Source organism: Trichechus manatus, unplaced genomic scaffold (assembly GCF_000243295.1).
Source record: "Trichechus manatus latirostris isolate Lorelei unplaced genomic scaffold, TriManLat1.0 scaffold00355, whole genome shotgun sequence".
Taxonomy (NCBI): Eukaryota; Metazoa; Chordata; class Mammalia; order Sirenia; family Trichechidae; genus Trichechus; species Trichechus manatus.
In genome coordinates, this window is record NW_004444291.1 from 407,417 (window position 1) to 424,300 (window position 16,884).

Consider the following 16,884-nt stretch of genomic DNA (forward strand, 5'->3'; position numbering starts at 1 on the left):
AGGAAAATTTTAAATGTTGTGATCTATTTACCATTATGGCTACTGCTACTAGGATACTACTCCTTCCTGTCTGCTCCCCAAACAGGGTAGAGAACATATTGGTTCCTCAACATTTCCATTTCACCTGCCCAGTACTGATGTAATTGCAAAAACAAGAGAACCTCAAGGTCATCCAGGCTTTAGGATGCTATGATCTGAGACTTACTCTGTTCTGTTGTTAGTTGCTGTCGAGTCAGTTCTGACTCACAGCAACCTTATGTAGGACAGAATGCAGTGTTGCCTGGTCCTGCACAATCCTCCTAATTGTTGCTATATTTGAACCCATTGTTGCAGCCATTGTGTCAATTCATCTCACTGAGGGTCTCTCTTTTTTGTTGACCCTCTACTTTACCAAGTATGATGTCTTTCTCCAGCAATTTGTCCCTCCTGATGATGTGTCCAAAGTAAGCTCTAAATATCCCCAAAGTATAGCCACACACACAGCAGAAGTCAATTCCAAAGCCAACAAGTTTTCCTTAAAAATAGATTTAATCTTATTCAAATTAGAAATGTTCTGTGTCTCCCTCCCAAACCACCTCCAAGCAAAGGTCTCCTCTTGACAAATGAAAAATCTTCTAAGGGAAGTTTTTGAAGATAGTAAATGAAAACTTCACATTTCTTTTTATGTTGATCTATCAAAAGGTACATGATCAAAAAATTTCCATGTTTGAGCTGTCCATGAGGTGTTCATATCATTCACTTAGAGGGAAAGCAGAGGAAGGTGGAAAATCACAATCACTACAATGATTTGAAGTGTGAAAAGGTTCTTATCTACCCATGTCAGTTAACACTGGTGTAATATGCAAACAAAAATGACCCTCCAGGCAAAGGTTTCACTGAGAAGAGGATAACAGAGAATAACAACAAAAAGGGTATAAAAACGCCTTCTGAGAAGACTGGTTTGCATTCCACCGGGCACTAAAGGCCAAGAGTGAGAAATCAACATCCTGTGATCAGTATTTAACAACAAGCTCAGTTCTCTGTTTCTGCCACTATGGACATTCCCACCACTCTAGCCCCCAAATTCTAGAAAAAGATAAAAAGATGAACAAAAATAGAGAACGCAGAAACTTCTGATTTTGTGCCTGGAGGAATGGCAACAAAACCCCAGTGCTCACTCGCTCCGTCTGCAGGTCAGCACCCTCCTCGGAGGCCAGGAGGGGGCTTCTCCCCAAGGAGCTCAGCAGGCTGGGCCACTGCTGCCTCCCCGGTGCAGCACGGAATGCTGGTCTCTAGGAAACGAGGGCCTATCTGGCCATCTTGCGGATCATGTAATTGAGGATACCCCCGTTGTGGAAATAAGTGAGCTCCACATCTGTGTCAAACCTCATGACAGCCTGGAAGGTCTTCCCGGTGTCCAGCTGTGATGACAAAGAAGCAGAGAAGAATCACTGAGGGAGGAGGTGAGAGCGCTGGCAGGAGAAGATTCTGCCCAGCCTGTCTACAGCCACTCCAAGTGAAGTCTGCACACTGACAGCTCCTGGGAACATGACTGTCTCTGGCCTAGCCCACACCCACTCAATCAGAATCTGCACGTTAACAAGATGCCCAGGAGATTTATGTGCATGTTAATGTTTGAGAAGCACTGCCAAGTATAAGTGATGGAGGGTTATGTTGAGAACCGGCAAGAGCTTCTCAGGGCTGCAGCTACTAGTGATAATTGGCATGTTATTTTTTAAACCCTCTCTGGGGGGTTCCTGTGGACAGAAGTGTCTCAGGTCAGCAGAGGTTTCATTAATACTGTTTTTATGTTGCTCTATCAAAGGCAGATGATCAAAAAATTTCAATGTTTATCCCAGGTATGCACCTTGGGACACAGACCTCAGCATGTGCTGCTGCCTTGGTGGCTAAATCACCCCGGGGACACTGGTGTTGGTCAATTCATCCCTACCTTGCCTAGGAATATGCATTTTCACCCTTGGGCTAATCAAAGCCTTGAGGGTAGGCTCAAGGATGGGGTGAGCGTCTCTGCAGCTCACATTTTTATAAAAAGAAAGTAGTTTTTAGGTAAAGTGAAAATGTCGTATCTCTGAGCTTTGGTCACTATTCTCTGATCAGAGTAAGATTGGGAGGAACAGGAGAAATGAGGCAGGTTGGGGTTTTGAGGTAAGAATGAAACTCATGATAAGTCTGTGAACAGAGAAATAAGTCAATATTTATCATCCTCACTACCATGTTGTGAAGGCAGAAAAAAAGGTGTTAGTAGAACTCCTAAGTCTTATGCAGTCCTAGTGAGTGATTTTTTTTTTCTTTTTTTAACTTTCCAAATTCCATTGATTTCCTTCTAACAAGATGGATTACAAACACGGACCATTTTAGCTGGGCCTGGCCAAGGAGAGGTCCGCTTACCTTGACCTGGACTTTCATTCGTGGTTTGAGGTTTTCTGGGATGATGATAGTGTATCGCTCCAGCCCCGTGAGTCCCAGAGTATTTGCATTCTCCCCCGGCAGGTATTCGAGGGGGATCACCCCCATTCCGACCAGGTTACTGCGGTGAATGCGTTCGTAACTCTCGGCCAGGACAGCTTTGATTCCCTGATGGAACAAGAGTAGTTGGACACAGTTCCAATCTTCTCTTTACATATACAGAAACACTTCTTAAGTCAAAACTGTTCTCACACCTGAATTCTTTGTAAGTACTAATTAATCTTTACATAAAATATGTATCATCCTCTAGTTATAATAATAAAATAGCTAGTTTTCATTGATTACGTACAATGTACAGGTAATATCTAAGCACTTAAATGAATTATCTCATTCCATTCTCCATCAATCCTAGGAGGCAGATGCTATTATTGTCCCTCCCTTTACCCAGGTAGCCAGCTCTGGTATTTGAACCCATAAAGTCTGACTATGTACTATGTACAAAGGCATTGGCGGTTTAGTGGTAGAATTCTTGCCTCCCATGCAGGAGACCTGGGTTTGATTCTAGGCCAATGCACCTCATGCACAGCCACCACTCATGTCAGCGGTGGCTTGTGTGTTGCCATGATGCTGAAAAGGTTTCAGCAGAGCTTTCAGACTAAAATGTGGATAAGAAGTAGACTAAGAAGAAAGGCCTGGTGATCTACTTCTGAAAAATAAACCATTGAAAACTTTATGGCCCACAGTTCTATTCTGACACACATCGAGTCACCATGATTTGGAATCAGCGACTCTATAGGACAGAGTAGAACTACCCCATAGGGTTTCCAAGGCTGTAGTCTTTGCGGAAGCAGACTGCCACATCTTTCTCTTGTGGACCAGTTGGTAGGTTCAAACCTCCAACCTTTTGGTTAGCAGCTGAGTACTTAACCACTGCACCACCCAGGGCTCCACAGTAGCAGTACCAAACCAAACCTGTTGCCGTCAAGTCGATTCTGACTCATAGTGACCCTACAGGACAGAGCAGACAGAACTGCCCTATACGGTTTCTAAGGAGCGGCTGGTAGATTTGAACTGTCAACCATTTGGTTAGAAGCCGAACTCTTAACCACTGCGCCACCAGGACTCTACCTCACAGTTTACCTGGGACAATGGCCTTAAATAAATTTTGGGTCCTCAACCTTTGAGAACGTAATGAAAACCATGGACATTTTCCCCATAAAAAAAGGGCAAAACTGCACACCTCTGAACATAGATTCAAAAAGTTCACAGACCCTTCCCCAAAGCCCTTCTCCAGGCCCCAGGATAAGAATGTCTGATCTAAGGGAAGCAGTTCAACTCTAGATTACCCTTCACTGAGGGAAGTAAATCCAGACCTACCAAGAAGATGGAGATAAATAAACATTACATGCTTTTCTGAGCTTTCTCTTCCATGACATCTTCTTGGAAAGTAAAGCAATAGATGGATTTGTTTCTGGGAACCCTCCCAGCTTCCCTTCCTGTTCAGAGGGGCAGTGCCTGCTAGGATCTTTCTACTTCATACTCACCAAAAGGAAAGGGCCCTTGGCCGCCCAGTCTCGGGAGCTTCCAGAGCCGTACTCTTTGCCAGCCAGAATGATCAGGGGAAGGCCGGCCTGCTGGTATCGCTCAGCAGCATCGAACACATCAAGCTGAGGAAGAGAACATGAAGGTTTTATAGACACGGTAGAGACACAGAGTGTGGACCTAGTGAGACCTAGTGGGAAGTGCAGAGTCAGAAGGGTCTGCAGATGGCCAAGTCAACATGAGGCCAACAGAAAACTCAACCAACAGTTCTCTGGTCTACAAACCCCCAATTATCTCAATCCATTTACTTCTACAAAACTGAATTTTCTCTGGACTGAAACATCTCATTATTTTCCTGGTATTATAAAAACATTCAAATCCTAGGGCATTAGGGGTATAAGGGAAACTAGATTTGAATTTTTTTTCCTTTCTATTGATAAAATTATTCTAAAACTTAAAAACTTTTTTTTTTTTTTTTTTTAAATCACCCTTCTACATGGAGGTCAAGGGCAGACACAATAGAAACACATTGAAACATAAATCAATAAAGGACAAGAAAAGATTAACTAATATTTTAACATATGAGAAACATCTTACATAAGGTTCGTTTCTTATAGAAACACTGAATATTCTGCTGAGCTGAGACTTCAGAAAAACACCTGATATCATCACTGGTGATTGAGTAATGAAACAATTACTTTTCCTGACTACATTAAGTCAGAAAATAAAATCCCTCAAAAGAGACAGAGATTTTCATTTAAAAGGAGCTCAAGAAAGGTATTTAATCATACTCTTAAGTAGGTTTTCACAAATTAGTATTTTGCTAGCCTGATGGGGCCTTGGCTAACTTCACCTGGCATTACTTAAATCTGGGTAGGTATTCTGTATGTTTTCAGCTGGAAGAACCCATGAATATAGAAATTGTTACAGAAACAGTAAAAGCCTTCTTCTGCCCAACCAAATTCTCAGATCCTTTTAAGAATCGGAAAGAAATAACCTACCTGATATTTTCAGACATATCTATTACTTGCTTGGATATTAACAATGTGGGACTGTGTGTTTTAAAAGCGCTGACAATCCCATGGCAAAGTGGGTCATGTTACCCAAGATCAGAGGGACTAAGCGGGTCTGGAATTCTGACCTCCTGACTTCTCTATTACACGAGCAACACTGAGGGTACTAAATGCCTTACAAAGCAACAGCTCCCTGTACTCTACACAAGAGAGCAAAAAATTTAGCTGTTTCTTCTGCTATTTTGCCTCTATATCTAGGTGTTATGCTTATACTGTTAGTTCTTAATTTCTCTATTTTTTGTTATCAATTTCCTACTACAACAAGGATTTAGTTTTCTTAATTTCTCCCATCCCCCACCCCCAAGCACAGAGACTTCCGCTTTCCTCAACCTCCCAATATAATTATGTCATACTTTTTGGTAAGTCAATATTTGGTATTTACATTTTTATGATTATGTAAATACTGTTTACAGCTGAGCCATTTAATATACTATGATTTCCTTCCTTGCCACTAAAAAAAAAAAAAAGAAAATTTCCCCTGGAATTAACAATTCTCATTTTTTTTTGTATGTGCTCACCTGTTTCTATGTCTTTATCCATTCATTAATCCCCAAATGCTCTACCTAAAGTGCAAATCTTCTCTAAAGACATTCAAATTTACCAGGTAATCTATTATTTTAAAATGCTTTTCAAGGAGCTATAGCTCCTAGAGCCCTTGGTCCTGTTCCAATTTTGACTGACTGCTCTCTAGACAGTGCAGTGCTGTTACAGAAGAATCTTCCTTCACCAACATCCTGGGGATTCCCTTCATTTCTGTTTCCTGGATCCCATGTCTTCCCCTTTTTTGGTTTACTCCCTCATTTTGGTGAAACACATTCACCAAGTAGCTTTCTGAGGGAGGGACTAAGGGATATTTTCTAAGCTTTTGAACACCTGTATGTGTCATTACTTTCACTTGACTGGTAGTGCAATGGGCATAAAATTCTAGGCTACAAATCATTTTCCTCAGTCTAAGCTTCCAGTATTGCTGTTGAGAAGTCTGGTGCAGTTCTGATCCCCCTCATTGCACGTAGGCTGCTTCCCTCAACCCTCAGAGAGTTCTAGATCTCTTTATCCCTGCTGTTCTTAATTTCATCATGATGTGGCTAAGAGTGGGTCTTTTTATTCGTTTGGCTGGGCATTTGGTTGGCCTTTTCAATCTGGAGTCCTGGATGCTTCAGTTTGGGGAATTTTTCTTATATTATTTCTTGATAATTTCCTCCCCTCCATTTTCTCTGTTCTCTTTTTGACACCTCTATTTAGTCAGATGTTGGGCCTCCTGAGTGCAGTTCAGTCCTTATTCTTCTTACATTTTCTAATTTTCCATTTCTTTGCCTTTTTATTGGACACTCTGAAAGACTTTCTCAACTAATCAACTTTTTTTGGATTTTTTTGGCTACTTTTTTTCTTTTCAACTTAAACAGTTCTTTCTTATCCTCTATTATTTTATAGGGACAGAAAATCATCTCTTATCTCTCTGAGGAGAATAATAGTTTTTTTTTTTTGCATTATCTCTGTCTTCTTTTTTTTTTCCCTACCCTGTTCGTTGACTAGGCTTGTCTTTCAAGTTCAAGATTTGGCTCAAAGGTCTGTTCATCCCTAACTCTGTCGTCTTATTTGAGGCAATAAACATCTGGTTAGAAGTTCTCTGTCATGGCAGGGCTTGTAAACACGTGAGGTTAACTGATCAATGATTACCTATGAAGAAACAGTTTGCTTTGCAAAAAAGTAATCCCAGTTATGAGTGAGGCAGTATGTGTGGTGGTAAACAGCATGGACTTTGAAGCCAGATTCCTTGAGTTCTACTCAAAGCTTCTCCACTGTGTGATTTTAAGGAGCTGTGCTTCAGGTTCTAAATTTAAACCATAGATAATTTTGAAACCTACATCAAAGTGTTGTTATGAGGACTAAAGTTAACGTATGCAGAGAGCTTAGAATAGTACCTGAAATGCAGTAAATTCTACATAAATATTAGCTAGTATTATTTTTAAATAAGTTGGAGGGGTTATTTTTCAGGTAGGGGTTTAAGAGTTTTCAAGCAGTTTTGCAGCATTCACCAGGAAAAGAACTGACACTGAAACCTACTACATGTACCAGACACTGTGCTAGGTGTTTTACCTGTCATTCCATTTAATTTTAAGCCTCAGAGTCTTAGGAGGTTGGTATCATTTCTATTTCACAGGGAAGAAAAATGAGGTTTGGAGGGAAATAACTTGCTGAAGATTCCTCAGCTGGTATGAGGTGGAGCTAGGATTTGAACCCAGGTTTGTCTGACTCAAAGTGCAGGCTTTCCTCACCTCTCACGTATCTCAATCTACAAACAAATATTCCAGCTGTAACATTCCAGCTCCAGCTGACTCTAGTTGGGATCCAGGCAGACCGGCAAGGGCCTCTACACAACCTCTTTTTCTAGTGGATACAGTGAACTAAATTAAATGCTAACAAAGCCATACAACAGCATTTCTTTCCATTTCAATTGTACTTTAGGTGAAGATTTATGGAACAAATTAGTTTCTCATTAAACAATACACAAATTGCTTTGTGACACTGGTTGCCAACCCTGTGATGTGTCAACAGTCTCTCCTTCTCCACCCTGGGTTCCCTGTTTCCATTCGTCCAGTGTTCCTGTCCTTTCCTGCCTTCTCGTCTTTGCTTTTGGGCTGGTGTGCCCATTTAGTCTCGTATATGTGATTGAACTATGAAGTACGTTCCTCACGTGTGTTACTGTTTGCCCTATAGATATTTCTAATCTTTGGCTGAAGATGAACCTCGGGGGTGACTTAAAAGGGTGCCGAGTTAAAAGGGTGTCCGGGGGCCATATTCTTGGGGTTTCTCCAGCCAGTCTCAGGCCAGTAAGTCTGGTCCTTTTTTTCTTGTGAATTTGAATTTTGTTCTACATTTTTCTCCTGTTCTGTCGAGGACCCTCTAATGTGATTCCTGTCAGAGCAGTTGGTGGTGGTAGCTGGGCACCATCTAGTTGTTCTGGGCTCAGTCTGACAGAGGTTGTGGTAGTTGTGGTCCATTAGTCCTTTAGAGTAATCTTTCCCTTGTGTCTTTGGTTTTCTTCATTCTCCTTTTGTACAGCCGGGATGGGAACCAGTAGATGTATCTTAGATGGCTGCTTGCAGGCTTTTAAGACCCCAGACGCTACTCACCACAGTTGGATGTAAAACATTTTCTTTATAAACTATGTTATGCCAATTGAGCTAGATGTCCCCCGAAACCATGGTCCCCAGCCTTCAACCCAGTAGCTAGGTCCCTCAGGAAGTCTTGGATGTGTCACGGAGTTTGGATGTGTCTGTGAAACTTCTATAACTTTGCCCTGGTCAAGTTGTGATGACTTCTCATGATAGCATTTCTTGATAAATATCTTCTACTTTTTAGTCTGGATCATCTTTCCTAAATACTTTGAACTGATGAAATTTTACTCAGAGGCTTTTTAAGCACAACTCCCAGGAAGCTAGATTTAGTTAAACTATGACGCAGGAAGAGGAGATTTTGTAGGTTACAGAGCATCTCCATCAGTGATAAATCCTACACATATGGACACTTGGTAAGAGGGACGATAGGAAGCTAAAGGTAGGATAGGGCTGTGTATAAAAATTAAGGCCAAAAGAAAAAAGGAAAATAACCATGTAAATATCCAACCACCCCGACAAATGCTGGTTTCTGGAAGCAGCAAAGAGACAATACTCACAATTTCTCCAGAAGGTAGATGTATAGTCTGTGGTGCCTGCTTGTTCAAAAATTTGTTTAACAAGCGAATGTTGGCAAATGTCCCCCGCACCATGATGGCATCGTTACCTCGGCGGGAGCCATAGGAGTTGAACTCTCGTGGAGTCAGGCTTATAAGGCAAAGGAGGAGCTAGTTTAGTGAACTGAGAAAAGATTAAACTTAGCTTATACCAAGAAAAGAAAAAAATTCATCAACCTAGTGATTTCTCTAAAACTGTTAAGGCAGAAAAGCTGTTCTCATTGCTTTAACTGAGGGAGTGTAAAAGGTGAGAAGTAGGGTGGTGAAAGGCAGAAACCAACACTCTCCCAGGGTCAGCTTAAGCTCTTACAAATATGGGCAGAAAAATCAGGAGAATTCTAATATGAGTATTTATTTTTTCAGCAAGGTAGCCTTTATATGAAGGTAGCCTTGTGAACCTTCATATAAAATAAAAATAAAAAATAAATGAAAAATAAGTGAGAAAATGCAAGTAAAGAGAAGAATCAGGGTAGACAGGCCAGATGCAGTTAAGAGTGTGGGAACAAAGTATGTTCCATAAACTAACCAGAGATAGGTTCAAATTTGTCCCCAAGTTATCAGGAACTCAATGCAAAGAGAAGACACTCGAGTGGTGACATCACTGACCATTTCCATAAGATTAAGAACAAAGAATGCCACAGAAGCAGCAGGGCTATTCTTTGTCTGAAGCCACAGAGAAACCCTGCCTGTGGGTCCCAATGAAAGGAAACTGTGTGATGTCAGGAAAAATACCCCACAATTAACAAAGTGACCAGTTCACTGGGCTGTTGCTTAGAATGTTGGGGGTGAGGTGTGAGTGTTAATGTGATTTAATGGTTGGATCCAATTTGAGGATTGAGAGAGTCTATGAATGGGCTTCAGGAGCAGGTGTGCACATCAACAAACCCTGAATTTGTATCTAAATGTCATGGGTATGTGCATTTTTCTGAGAAGGAGTTATATTTACTTCCATGTAAGTCCCTAAAGAGTCCATGTCTTAAAAGAGATCAAGAATCACCAATCTAAAGTAGAGGTGTCTAGATTCAGTTCCTCAAATTTGTACTGGGATTGTCTGGAAGCTTATCACTTGGGCCCAATCCCTGAAGAAGTTGATTTAAGAGGTGAGTATAAGAACCAGGAATTTTTATCTCCCCAGATAATTCTTGTGTAAAGTCAGATTTGGGAACCACTGACCTTGATAAATATTGGTATATTAGATCACAGTAGATAATACTGGTATAATACCTATTAACATCGATATATGACCAAAGGATTGAGGAATGAAATGTATGAACTGAAAATTCTTGAAGCAGTCCTCTGTAAGCATTAGGTCTTTCAACCTGGACATGGTAATGAAGTTCAGGTTATATCCCTGTTGTGTATCTGAAATGTAACTAGGCTTAACACCACAGGTTAAGGGCAGAGCCTTGTACTTTTAACAATTCGCCAAACTAGGGGCAGAGGTATCAGCTGAGTCCAATGAATACACTCACTCAAAAAGAAGGTTACCCTCCTCCTCCTCTTCCCTCTGCTGGGATGCCTGTGCTGATGGGTTCTCTCATGGAAGCTGCTAAGCAGATACAGAAAAAGCAGATGGTTTTCAAGCTCCATGGTTCAGTGAAAACCAAGAGTCTGATTCCAAAGAGATGTACATGTGAAAAGAGAAATACTGGCCTCATTTACCCTTATTTTTGCCATTAGTCTTTGCCTCCCTCACTCACACTTACCTTCTGTTAGTTAAGTAGCGAGCAGCAGGGCTGTTTCTTGCAATATTTCCAGCTGGAGAGATGTGGTCAGTTGTTACTGAATCTCCCAAATTTAATAGCACGTAGGCATCCACTACAGATTTAGGAGACTGAAGATCCAAAGTCTAGAAAAGAATACAAGAAGTTAGTGTTTGCCCAGGTTTTCTCCAACAAGTCACCAGGTGAGCCTCAACAGTAGTAGACCATGGACCTGAACCAGATGACAGTCCTGCATAAAAGCACAGAAAATTCTAGTTTTCTGGTTTTTATCAGGAATACTTAGAAAAGTAAGGAAAATTTACTTAAAATATTCATATCTCACCCATGAAGGAAAGGCAAAATATTGGCACTATCCCTGCAAAAGCAACAGGGATGCAGCTGCAAATGACATTGTCTCTTGTCACACTCACAGAACTTCTCAGATGCTGAGGACAACCGGAATCTTGGCTTTTATGCTCCCATCCCCTTCCACAGCGATCCAGCCAGGAAGCACGAACTCCCTGATCATCATTTTCAGGGAAGATTTTCCTTGTTTCTATGGGTCTAAGATTTGAATATTGCAGCCCCTCAGACTTACTGAATCTATGCCTGGTGGTACTTGATCAACAGTGTTTCTACACAGCCACAAAGAACCACTGGACAGAGAAATTTTAGGTCCATATCGCCAAATATCCCAGCTTCCTAAAATGCCCCCAGCATCATCTGCTTGGATTTGCAAGGGTTTTAAATGATGGGTAGTCAAAGCAAGGGCCTAGGGCAATAAGCTGGTTTTTATAAGGAAAGAAACCTTTTGAAGAACTCATTTTGTTTAAAAAAAAAAAAAAAGTCATACCAGGTTTTCAAAGAACGGTGGTGATTTAATGTATGTGGATTTGGGATTCCAGCAATACAGCTTATCTGATGAGACTGTTAAGGCATTCCAGCTTTCATTCACAGTCTTAAAAAAAACAAGAGGCAGATATAATCACATCCCATTCTAGGGAAAATTTAATATACAAACATAAAACATATATTCAAGTTGAGAGTACAATAAAAACCATTCTTATTCTAAAGGGTCAGACACAAGAGTTCCTTTATTGTAAGATAATGCCATGTAAACGACTTAAAAACCACTATAGCAGGCGGCCAGCAAGATGGCCTCCAATGATCCTGCCTCCTGGTATTCCTACCCTTATGTGTTTCCTCCTGTTGAGTGTGGGCTGAACTTTGTGATTCATTTCTAAGATTAGGTTATAAACAGACTCAAGCTTCAGTCTCTTTCACCCTCCCTTGCTTGTTCTGATGGAAGCCAGCTACCATGTTGTGAGCTGTCCTGTAAAGAGTGAGGCTTCTAGCTAACAGCCAGTGAGAAACTGAGGCCCGCAGTCCAATCATCCTGCCAATAACTGAGCTTACAAGTGGTCCTGCCCCAGTTGAGCCTTCAGATGAGACTGCAGCCCTGGATGACACCTTGTTTGGAGCCTTGTGAAGGTAGACGCACCCAGTTAAGCCACACCTGGTATCCCGACTCACAGAAACTGTGAGATAATACATTAAATTTTAGGGTAATTTGTTGCACAATAATAGATGACTAATATGTACACATATATAACTTATGAGATTGTACCAAAGGGGAAATTACTTACTCTCTGAACATTTTGGGAAGAGGACTTTCAGGTCCCATGGACACTAAATAGCAAATGACAGCTGCTGTGCATTAAAAATGGCTTGAATTCTTCCTATAGGCCCATTAACTCAGCCTTTGGAGAAATGCATTTAGCTCATGCCTACCAAACTTCCTCATACCATTTCCCAATGAGCGGCCTGGGGGAGGGCACAGAGTTGGACTATGATCCCTGTTTTGCCCTCTGCCTAGACACCTCTGCTTTCTCATTTTAAACCATCAGCCCCAGCCAGAGGCCCTTGGGTCAGCCCAACACAGAAAGCAGTGAAAGCACTAATATCCAAGACTCTCAGAAAATGACACTGAGTCCCATATATTTTCCTCCCTATCTGAAAAATGCACAGGAAGTTTTATTTATTTCAGCAGTTTGGAATTTCCTCCTGAGTGGCTTTTTTTTCTTCATTTTTTAAATAGCACCCAAATAATGCATTCTGAGAGGTGAATTCAGCCAACTGACTCAACCTCAGTGACACAACACAATGACATCAGGGATCCTCAACCTCAGTGACACGGCACCCCAGGGTGTCTCAACCAATTCTAAGAAAGGGGTGGAGTTATGGAGTGCTGGCCAGGAACTACACATAACTTGAGGCCTTTCTTTATGAGGCTGCCAAATCTGGGAAGATCTGGGGATTATGAGGCTTGTGAAAATGTAAGACTAGTAGAAAAATGACTGAGAACCACTTCCCCAGTTACCTGAAAAAATGAATGTTACTTTCTATTGTGTACCATAGCTTACATCCCATTAGCCTCGAGGTCTGTAGATATGACACAGAGGAGCAACTTTCTCTCTTGGATACTTGGGGGAGGGGTAGTGAGAAAGCTCACCTCTATTTTCTGATAGACCTCCTTAAACATGCCAGGGATGACATAGCGACGCTCCACTGCCTGGATCTCATCTCTGGTTGGCCAGATGTCTTTCAGAAATACCTGTTGTCCCTTTGCATTTACACCTGGGGGACAAATATTTATTAATGAGAAAAACTTCACCTAATACCCCATTTTCACTGCTACATTCCTCTAAAATTTTTATTTCCTACAAGTAAATTTAAGGGGCATTGTTTTCCCATTATCTAACCTGCCTAGAGTGGATTGAGGAGGGTGTAGCAAGCAAGAAGACTAGAGAAAAGGAGACAAGGCATCATTTCCCTCTCAATTTTGAGAACTTTAAATACCTGGGGTGTGTTCCTACAGAGCATATATTAAAGCAATACCTATTATTAGTTTAAAGCACTAACTGGAAAGAGAGACACCCCAGAAAAGAAGCCAGAACAGCAAGATCTCTATTACTTTCAGTATTTATTTCCCTTACTTTTTAGTAAATGTTCTGTTTGACTATTTCATTTAGGTCTTAGCTATGTATTAAGGAATAAAGAAAAGATTCTGTATCCCATTTTATCTTGGCAAGTTCTATGTTTTATTTTTTATTAAGGAAAACAGCAACTTTCTTCCAGTAATATTTTTAAATTCACTGGAAAAAAAATTTTTTTTAACCACACAAATAAAAATCTTACCCAATGGCTCTTTCTCAAAGTTGATGCTGATGGTCCCAGCAATTGCATATGCTATTACTAAGGGTGGGGAGGCTAAATAGTTGGCCCGAGTGTTGGGATGGACTCGACCTTCAAAATTCCTGTTCCCTGATAGAACCCCAACAGCTACAAGGTCTCCCTGTGGAAGGCAAGAGAAAAATCAGGTCACAAAGAGAAGACAGTGCCAAGATTTCTTGTCTTAGGTCATTTGCAAAAGTTTTCACATCATGTGGATGGAGCCATTAAAGCTGCCCTTTCATGTGATCCTCTCCTACTGCATGGAAGAAGAATACACAGCGGCATCCTTGTGATAGATTCTTCTTCAAAAGAAGCCAAGAGACATGTTCAGTGGCTTCTGCTCATGAGAAAATACCAGGTTACAGGTCAGAAGGAAATATCCTGGTTATTGCTGCCTGAGGCCTAAGAACAAGTGGGACAGACTAAAAGTTGAAGGGTAAAGGAAGCCACAATGACTTACATGGATTCTATAACCAAGGCGAAGCAAACCAAATACCATTTCTCAAGGCTACAAATTTTATGGGACCCAAATCAAGCCAATGCAATTTAGATTCATTTGTGTGGAGACCTGTCTGACTTTGAATTGATTTTGAAGTTACCAGGAATAAACAATTCTGCATTTATTGAGGACTTACTTGTGTGCTAGGCAAGTCCATTAACACTGTATTCTCACTACTCTGGGACTGGTAATATTAACATCTCTATGTTACAGATGTGGAAACTGAGGCAGAAAAAGCCTAATTAACTTGCCCGAGGTTATAGAGCTAATAAGTTTAGCTTGACTCCAAAGACTACATACTTTTAACCAAATCCCCTGCTTCCCCGGACCTTCTTGAAATTATCATCACTTTTATGACACGTTATATGAAACAAACAAACAAAAAGCCAAACACTCTGAAGACCCACAGGCTCCTCTGTAAATACCTGTGTGATGGCTTCTACCACAGGTTCAGGTAAAGGCCCACTGTTGCCAATGCAGGTCATGCAGCCGTAGCCCACCACATCAAACCTATGTGCCAAAAGTGAAGCACAAGAAAGAGAAGCAACTCTCAGAAAGCTCTATTGCTGGCTGTAGTTTCTGGAGACCACTGATCTAAAGGGAACAGCAGCGCATCAAGTAAGTTTAGTACAGTGCTATTTCTATAAAGCTTTCATTCTCAGGAGCATTTTGTTGAAGTATATCTAAGAAGTACTATTCATACTTTTTACTTATAAAAAAGGGTCTAACTGAATAATCTAGGAAAAAAGGCCTGGTGATCTACTTCTAAAACCAGCCAGTGAAAACCCTATGGATCACAATGGTCCAATCCCATTGTGCGTGGGGTCACCACGAATCGAGGGCCAACTCAACAGTAGCTAACAACTGAACGATCTAGAATTTTTAAAAGTTCAGATATGCCATTCGTGTCTCCATTCACTACTCTTACCGTATAATCACACGGACTTTGGCTTTTATGAGGCATGTGAATAAATTCTATGTCATCCAAATCAGGAATAATGGGGAAGTTGGGGGAAACTATTTAGGCAATAAAAAACTAATTAATTTACCTCAAGAAATTAGAATGTTTTTAGCCATGGTAAAATTGTTATACCAAAGGGTAGACTGTGGGTTGTGGAACTACTGCCAGCCCATAGCATACCTTTGTGCAAACAAGAGAAGATGCCCCTCCTCCGGGAGGGTGCAGCATACACCAGAGCACAGGCTTGACTTCAGCCCCTGCACCCCCTTCCACCAGGCACCTTGTGTGTTGAACAACCAGCACAACTGCTCAGGAGGGCCCTGTTCAGTTGCAATGTAAGGGTTTACGTTTACTTAAAAAAACAAAAAAACAAACAAAACACCAAACCAGCGGCCATTAAGCTGACTCCGACTCATGGCGATCCTATGTGTTGTAGAGTAGAATTGCACTCCATAGCGTTGTCAGGTTTTCTTCTGAGGCACCTCTGGGTGGGTTCGAACTATCAATCTTTCAGTTAGTAGTCAAGTGCTTAACCATTTGCGCCACTCGGGGACTCCTTTAAGTCTACTTACCATCTGACAAAGGACCGCGCAATTAGATACCATCAGATAACCGTATTCTGTTACAAGGTGATATAGCAAGATACACATGGGGAAAGATGCAACAAAAGCAATGGTGTAAAAGAAAAGTCTCCCTCACCCCAGCTGAGACAGGTAAGGCATGACTCCACTTTCTCGCAGATAGTAGGTGACCACACCACTTCCAGGGGACAGGCTAGTTTTGACGTAAGGCTTCACACTCAGGCCAGCCTCCACAGCTTTCTTTGCTAACAATCCTGTGAAATGGTAAACAAAGACTGTAGGTGGCTGCCTGCTCTAAACGCCAGGGACAGTCCACGAAAGAGACTGAACTTCTCAGTCTGCATTTCCTACCACTGCCTGACAAAGTCCCTTCACACTGGCGCTTTCTGCTCTTTCCGGTGCATAACAGAAATCAAAAGCTTACTGGCCCCACGTCATTTGCATGTATGTAGTAAACTCAAAATCTGTCATGAAAATGAAGAAAGAGATGTGTTTACTTTTTTTTTTTTTTAAGAGATAAATCTAAGACCACTTAGGTTACAGAATGAGGTTTTAGTTTTTAGGGAAATTGATCTTTCTAATTATGTTTTATTTGGATAAAAGCTACAATTGGAGGGGTCCCTTCTGAGAATATATTCATGCATACTAGTTGGGGAGGAATACAGTCATCCTAGAAGTAAAAATCTAGTCCACAGATAATTACTGAAGCAGAAGATCAAGAGCCATTGATCTTTCAGCAAGTACAGAAGCTGTTACTGGGATGCTGGGTGTTAAGTTTTAGGAAGTATCACAGAAGTAGGAAAGAAATGAGGAGTGAGGGTGGGGGCATAAAGGGACAAAAAAGCTACAGAATGCTGGTGACTTGTCTTAAGAAAACTGGTTTTCTCCAGACAAAGAAAGATTAGGTAGCAACAGATGAACACTGGCACTAAGAAAGTTTTCCTTATATACTTCTGTACTTCACAGAGAAAGAACTGTAGACACTGTCTGGTCTGTGGACTCGGGAGAAACTTTTGGCAATGACTGAAAATTTGGAAACTCAAGAGACATTACATTAGTGAAACCCTACATAAGTAAATATTAACTACTTAACTAGAATTGCTTAACAGTCAGGTTCACTGAGTTTTATCAACTAGTGCCCTGTGCCCTAAT

General features: G+C 41.2%; 1 protein-coding gene across 1 annotated transcript in view; it reads right to left on the bottom strand.

The window, feature by feature from the left end:
• Nucleotides 1-323: 323 nt before the first annotated feature.
• The window catches only part of ACO1 (aconitase 1), a 72,174-nt gene continuing 55,613 nt past the window's right edge, over nt 324-16,884 (bottom strand). The window contains exons 12-21 of the mRNA XM_004390934.2: nt 15,851-15,986; nt 14,616-14,700; nt 13,656-13,812; nt 12,970-13,094; nt 11,311-11,415; nt 10,461-10,603; nt 8,698-8,845; nt 3,951-4,073; nt 2,389-2,574; nt 324-1,400 (exon numbers count right to left, since the gene is read on the bottom strand). Coding sequence (XP_004390991.1) covers nt 1,287-1,400; nt 2,389-2,574; nt 3,951-4,073; nt 8,698-8,845; nt 10,461-10,603; nt 11,311-11,415; nt 12,970-13,094; nt 13,656-13,812; nt 14,616-14,700; nt 15,851-15,986 — 1,322 coding nt within the window. The 3' untranslated portion in view covers nt 324-1,286. The remainder of the gene's footprint in view (nt 1,401-2,388; nt 2,575-3,950; nt 4,074-8,697; nt 8,846-10,460; nt 10,604-11,310; nt 11,416-12,969; nt 13,095-13,655; nt 13,813-14,615; nt 14,701-15,850; nt 15,987-16,884) is intronic.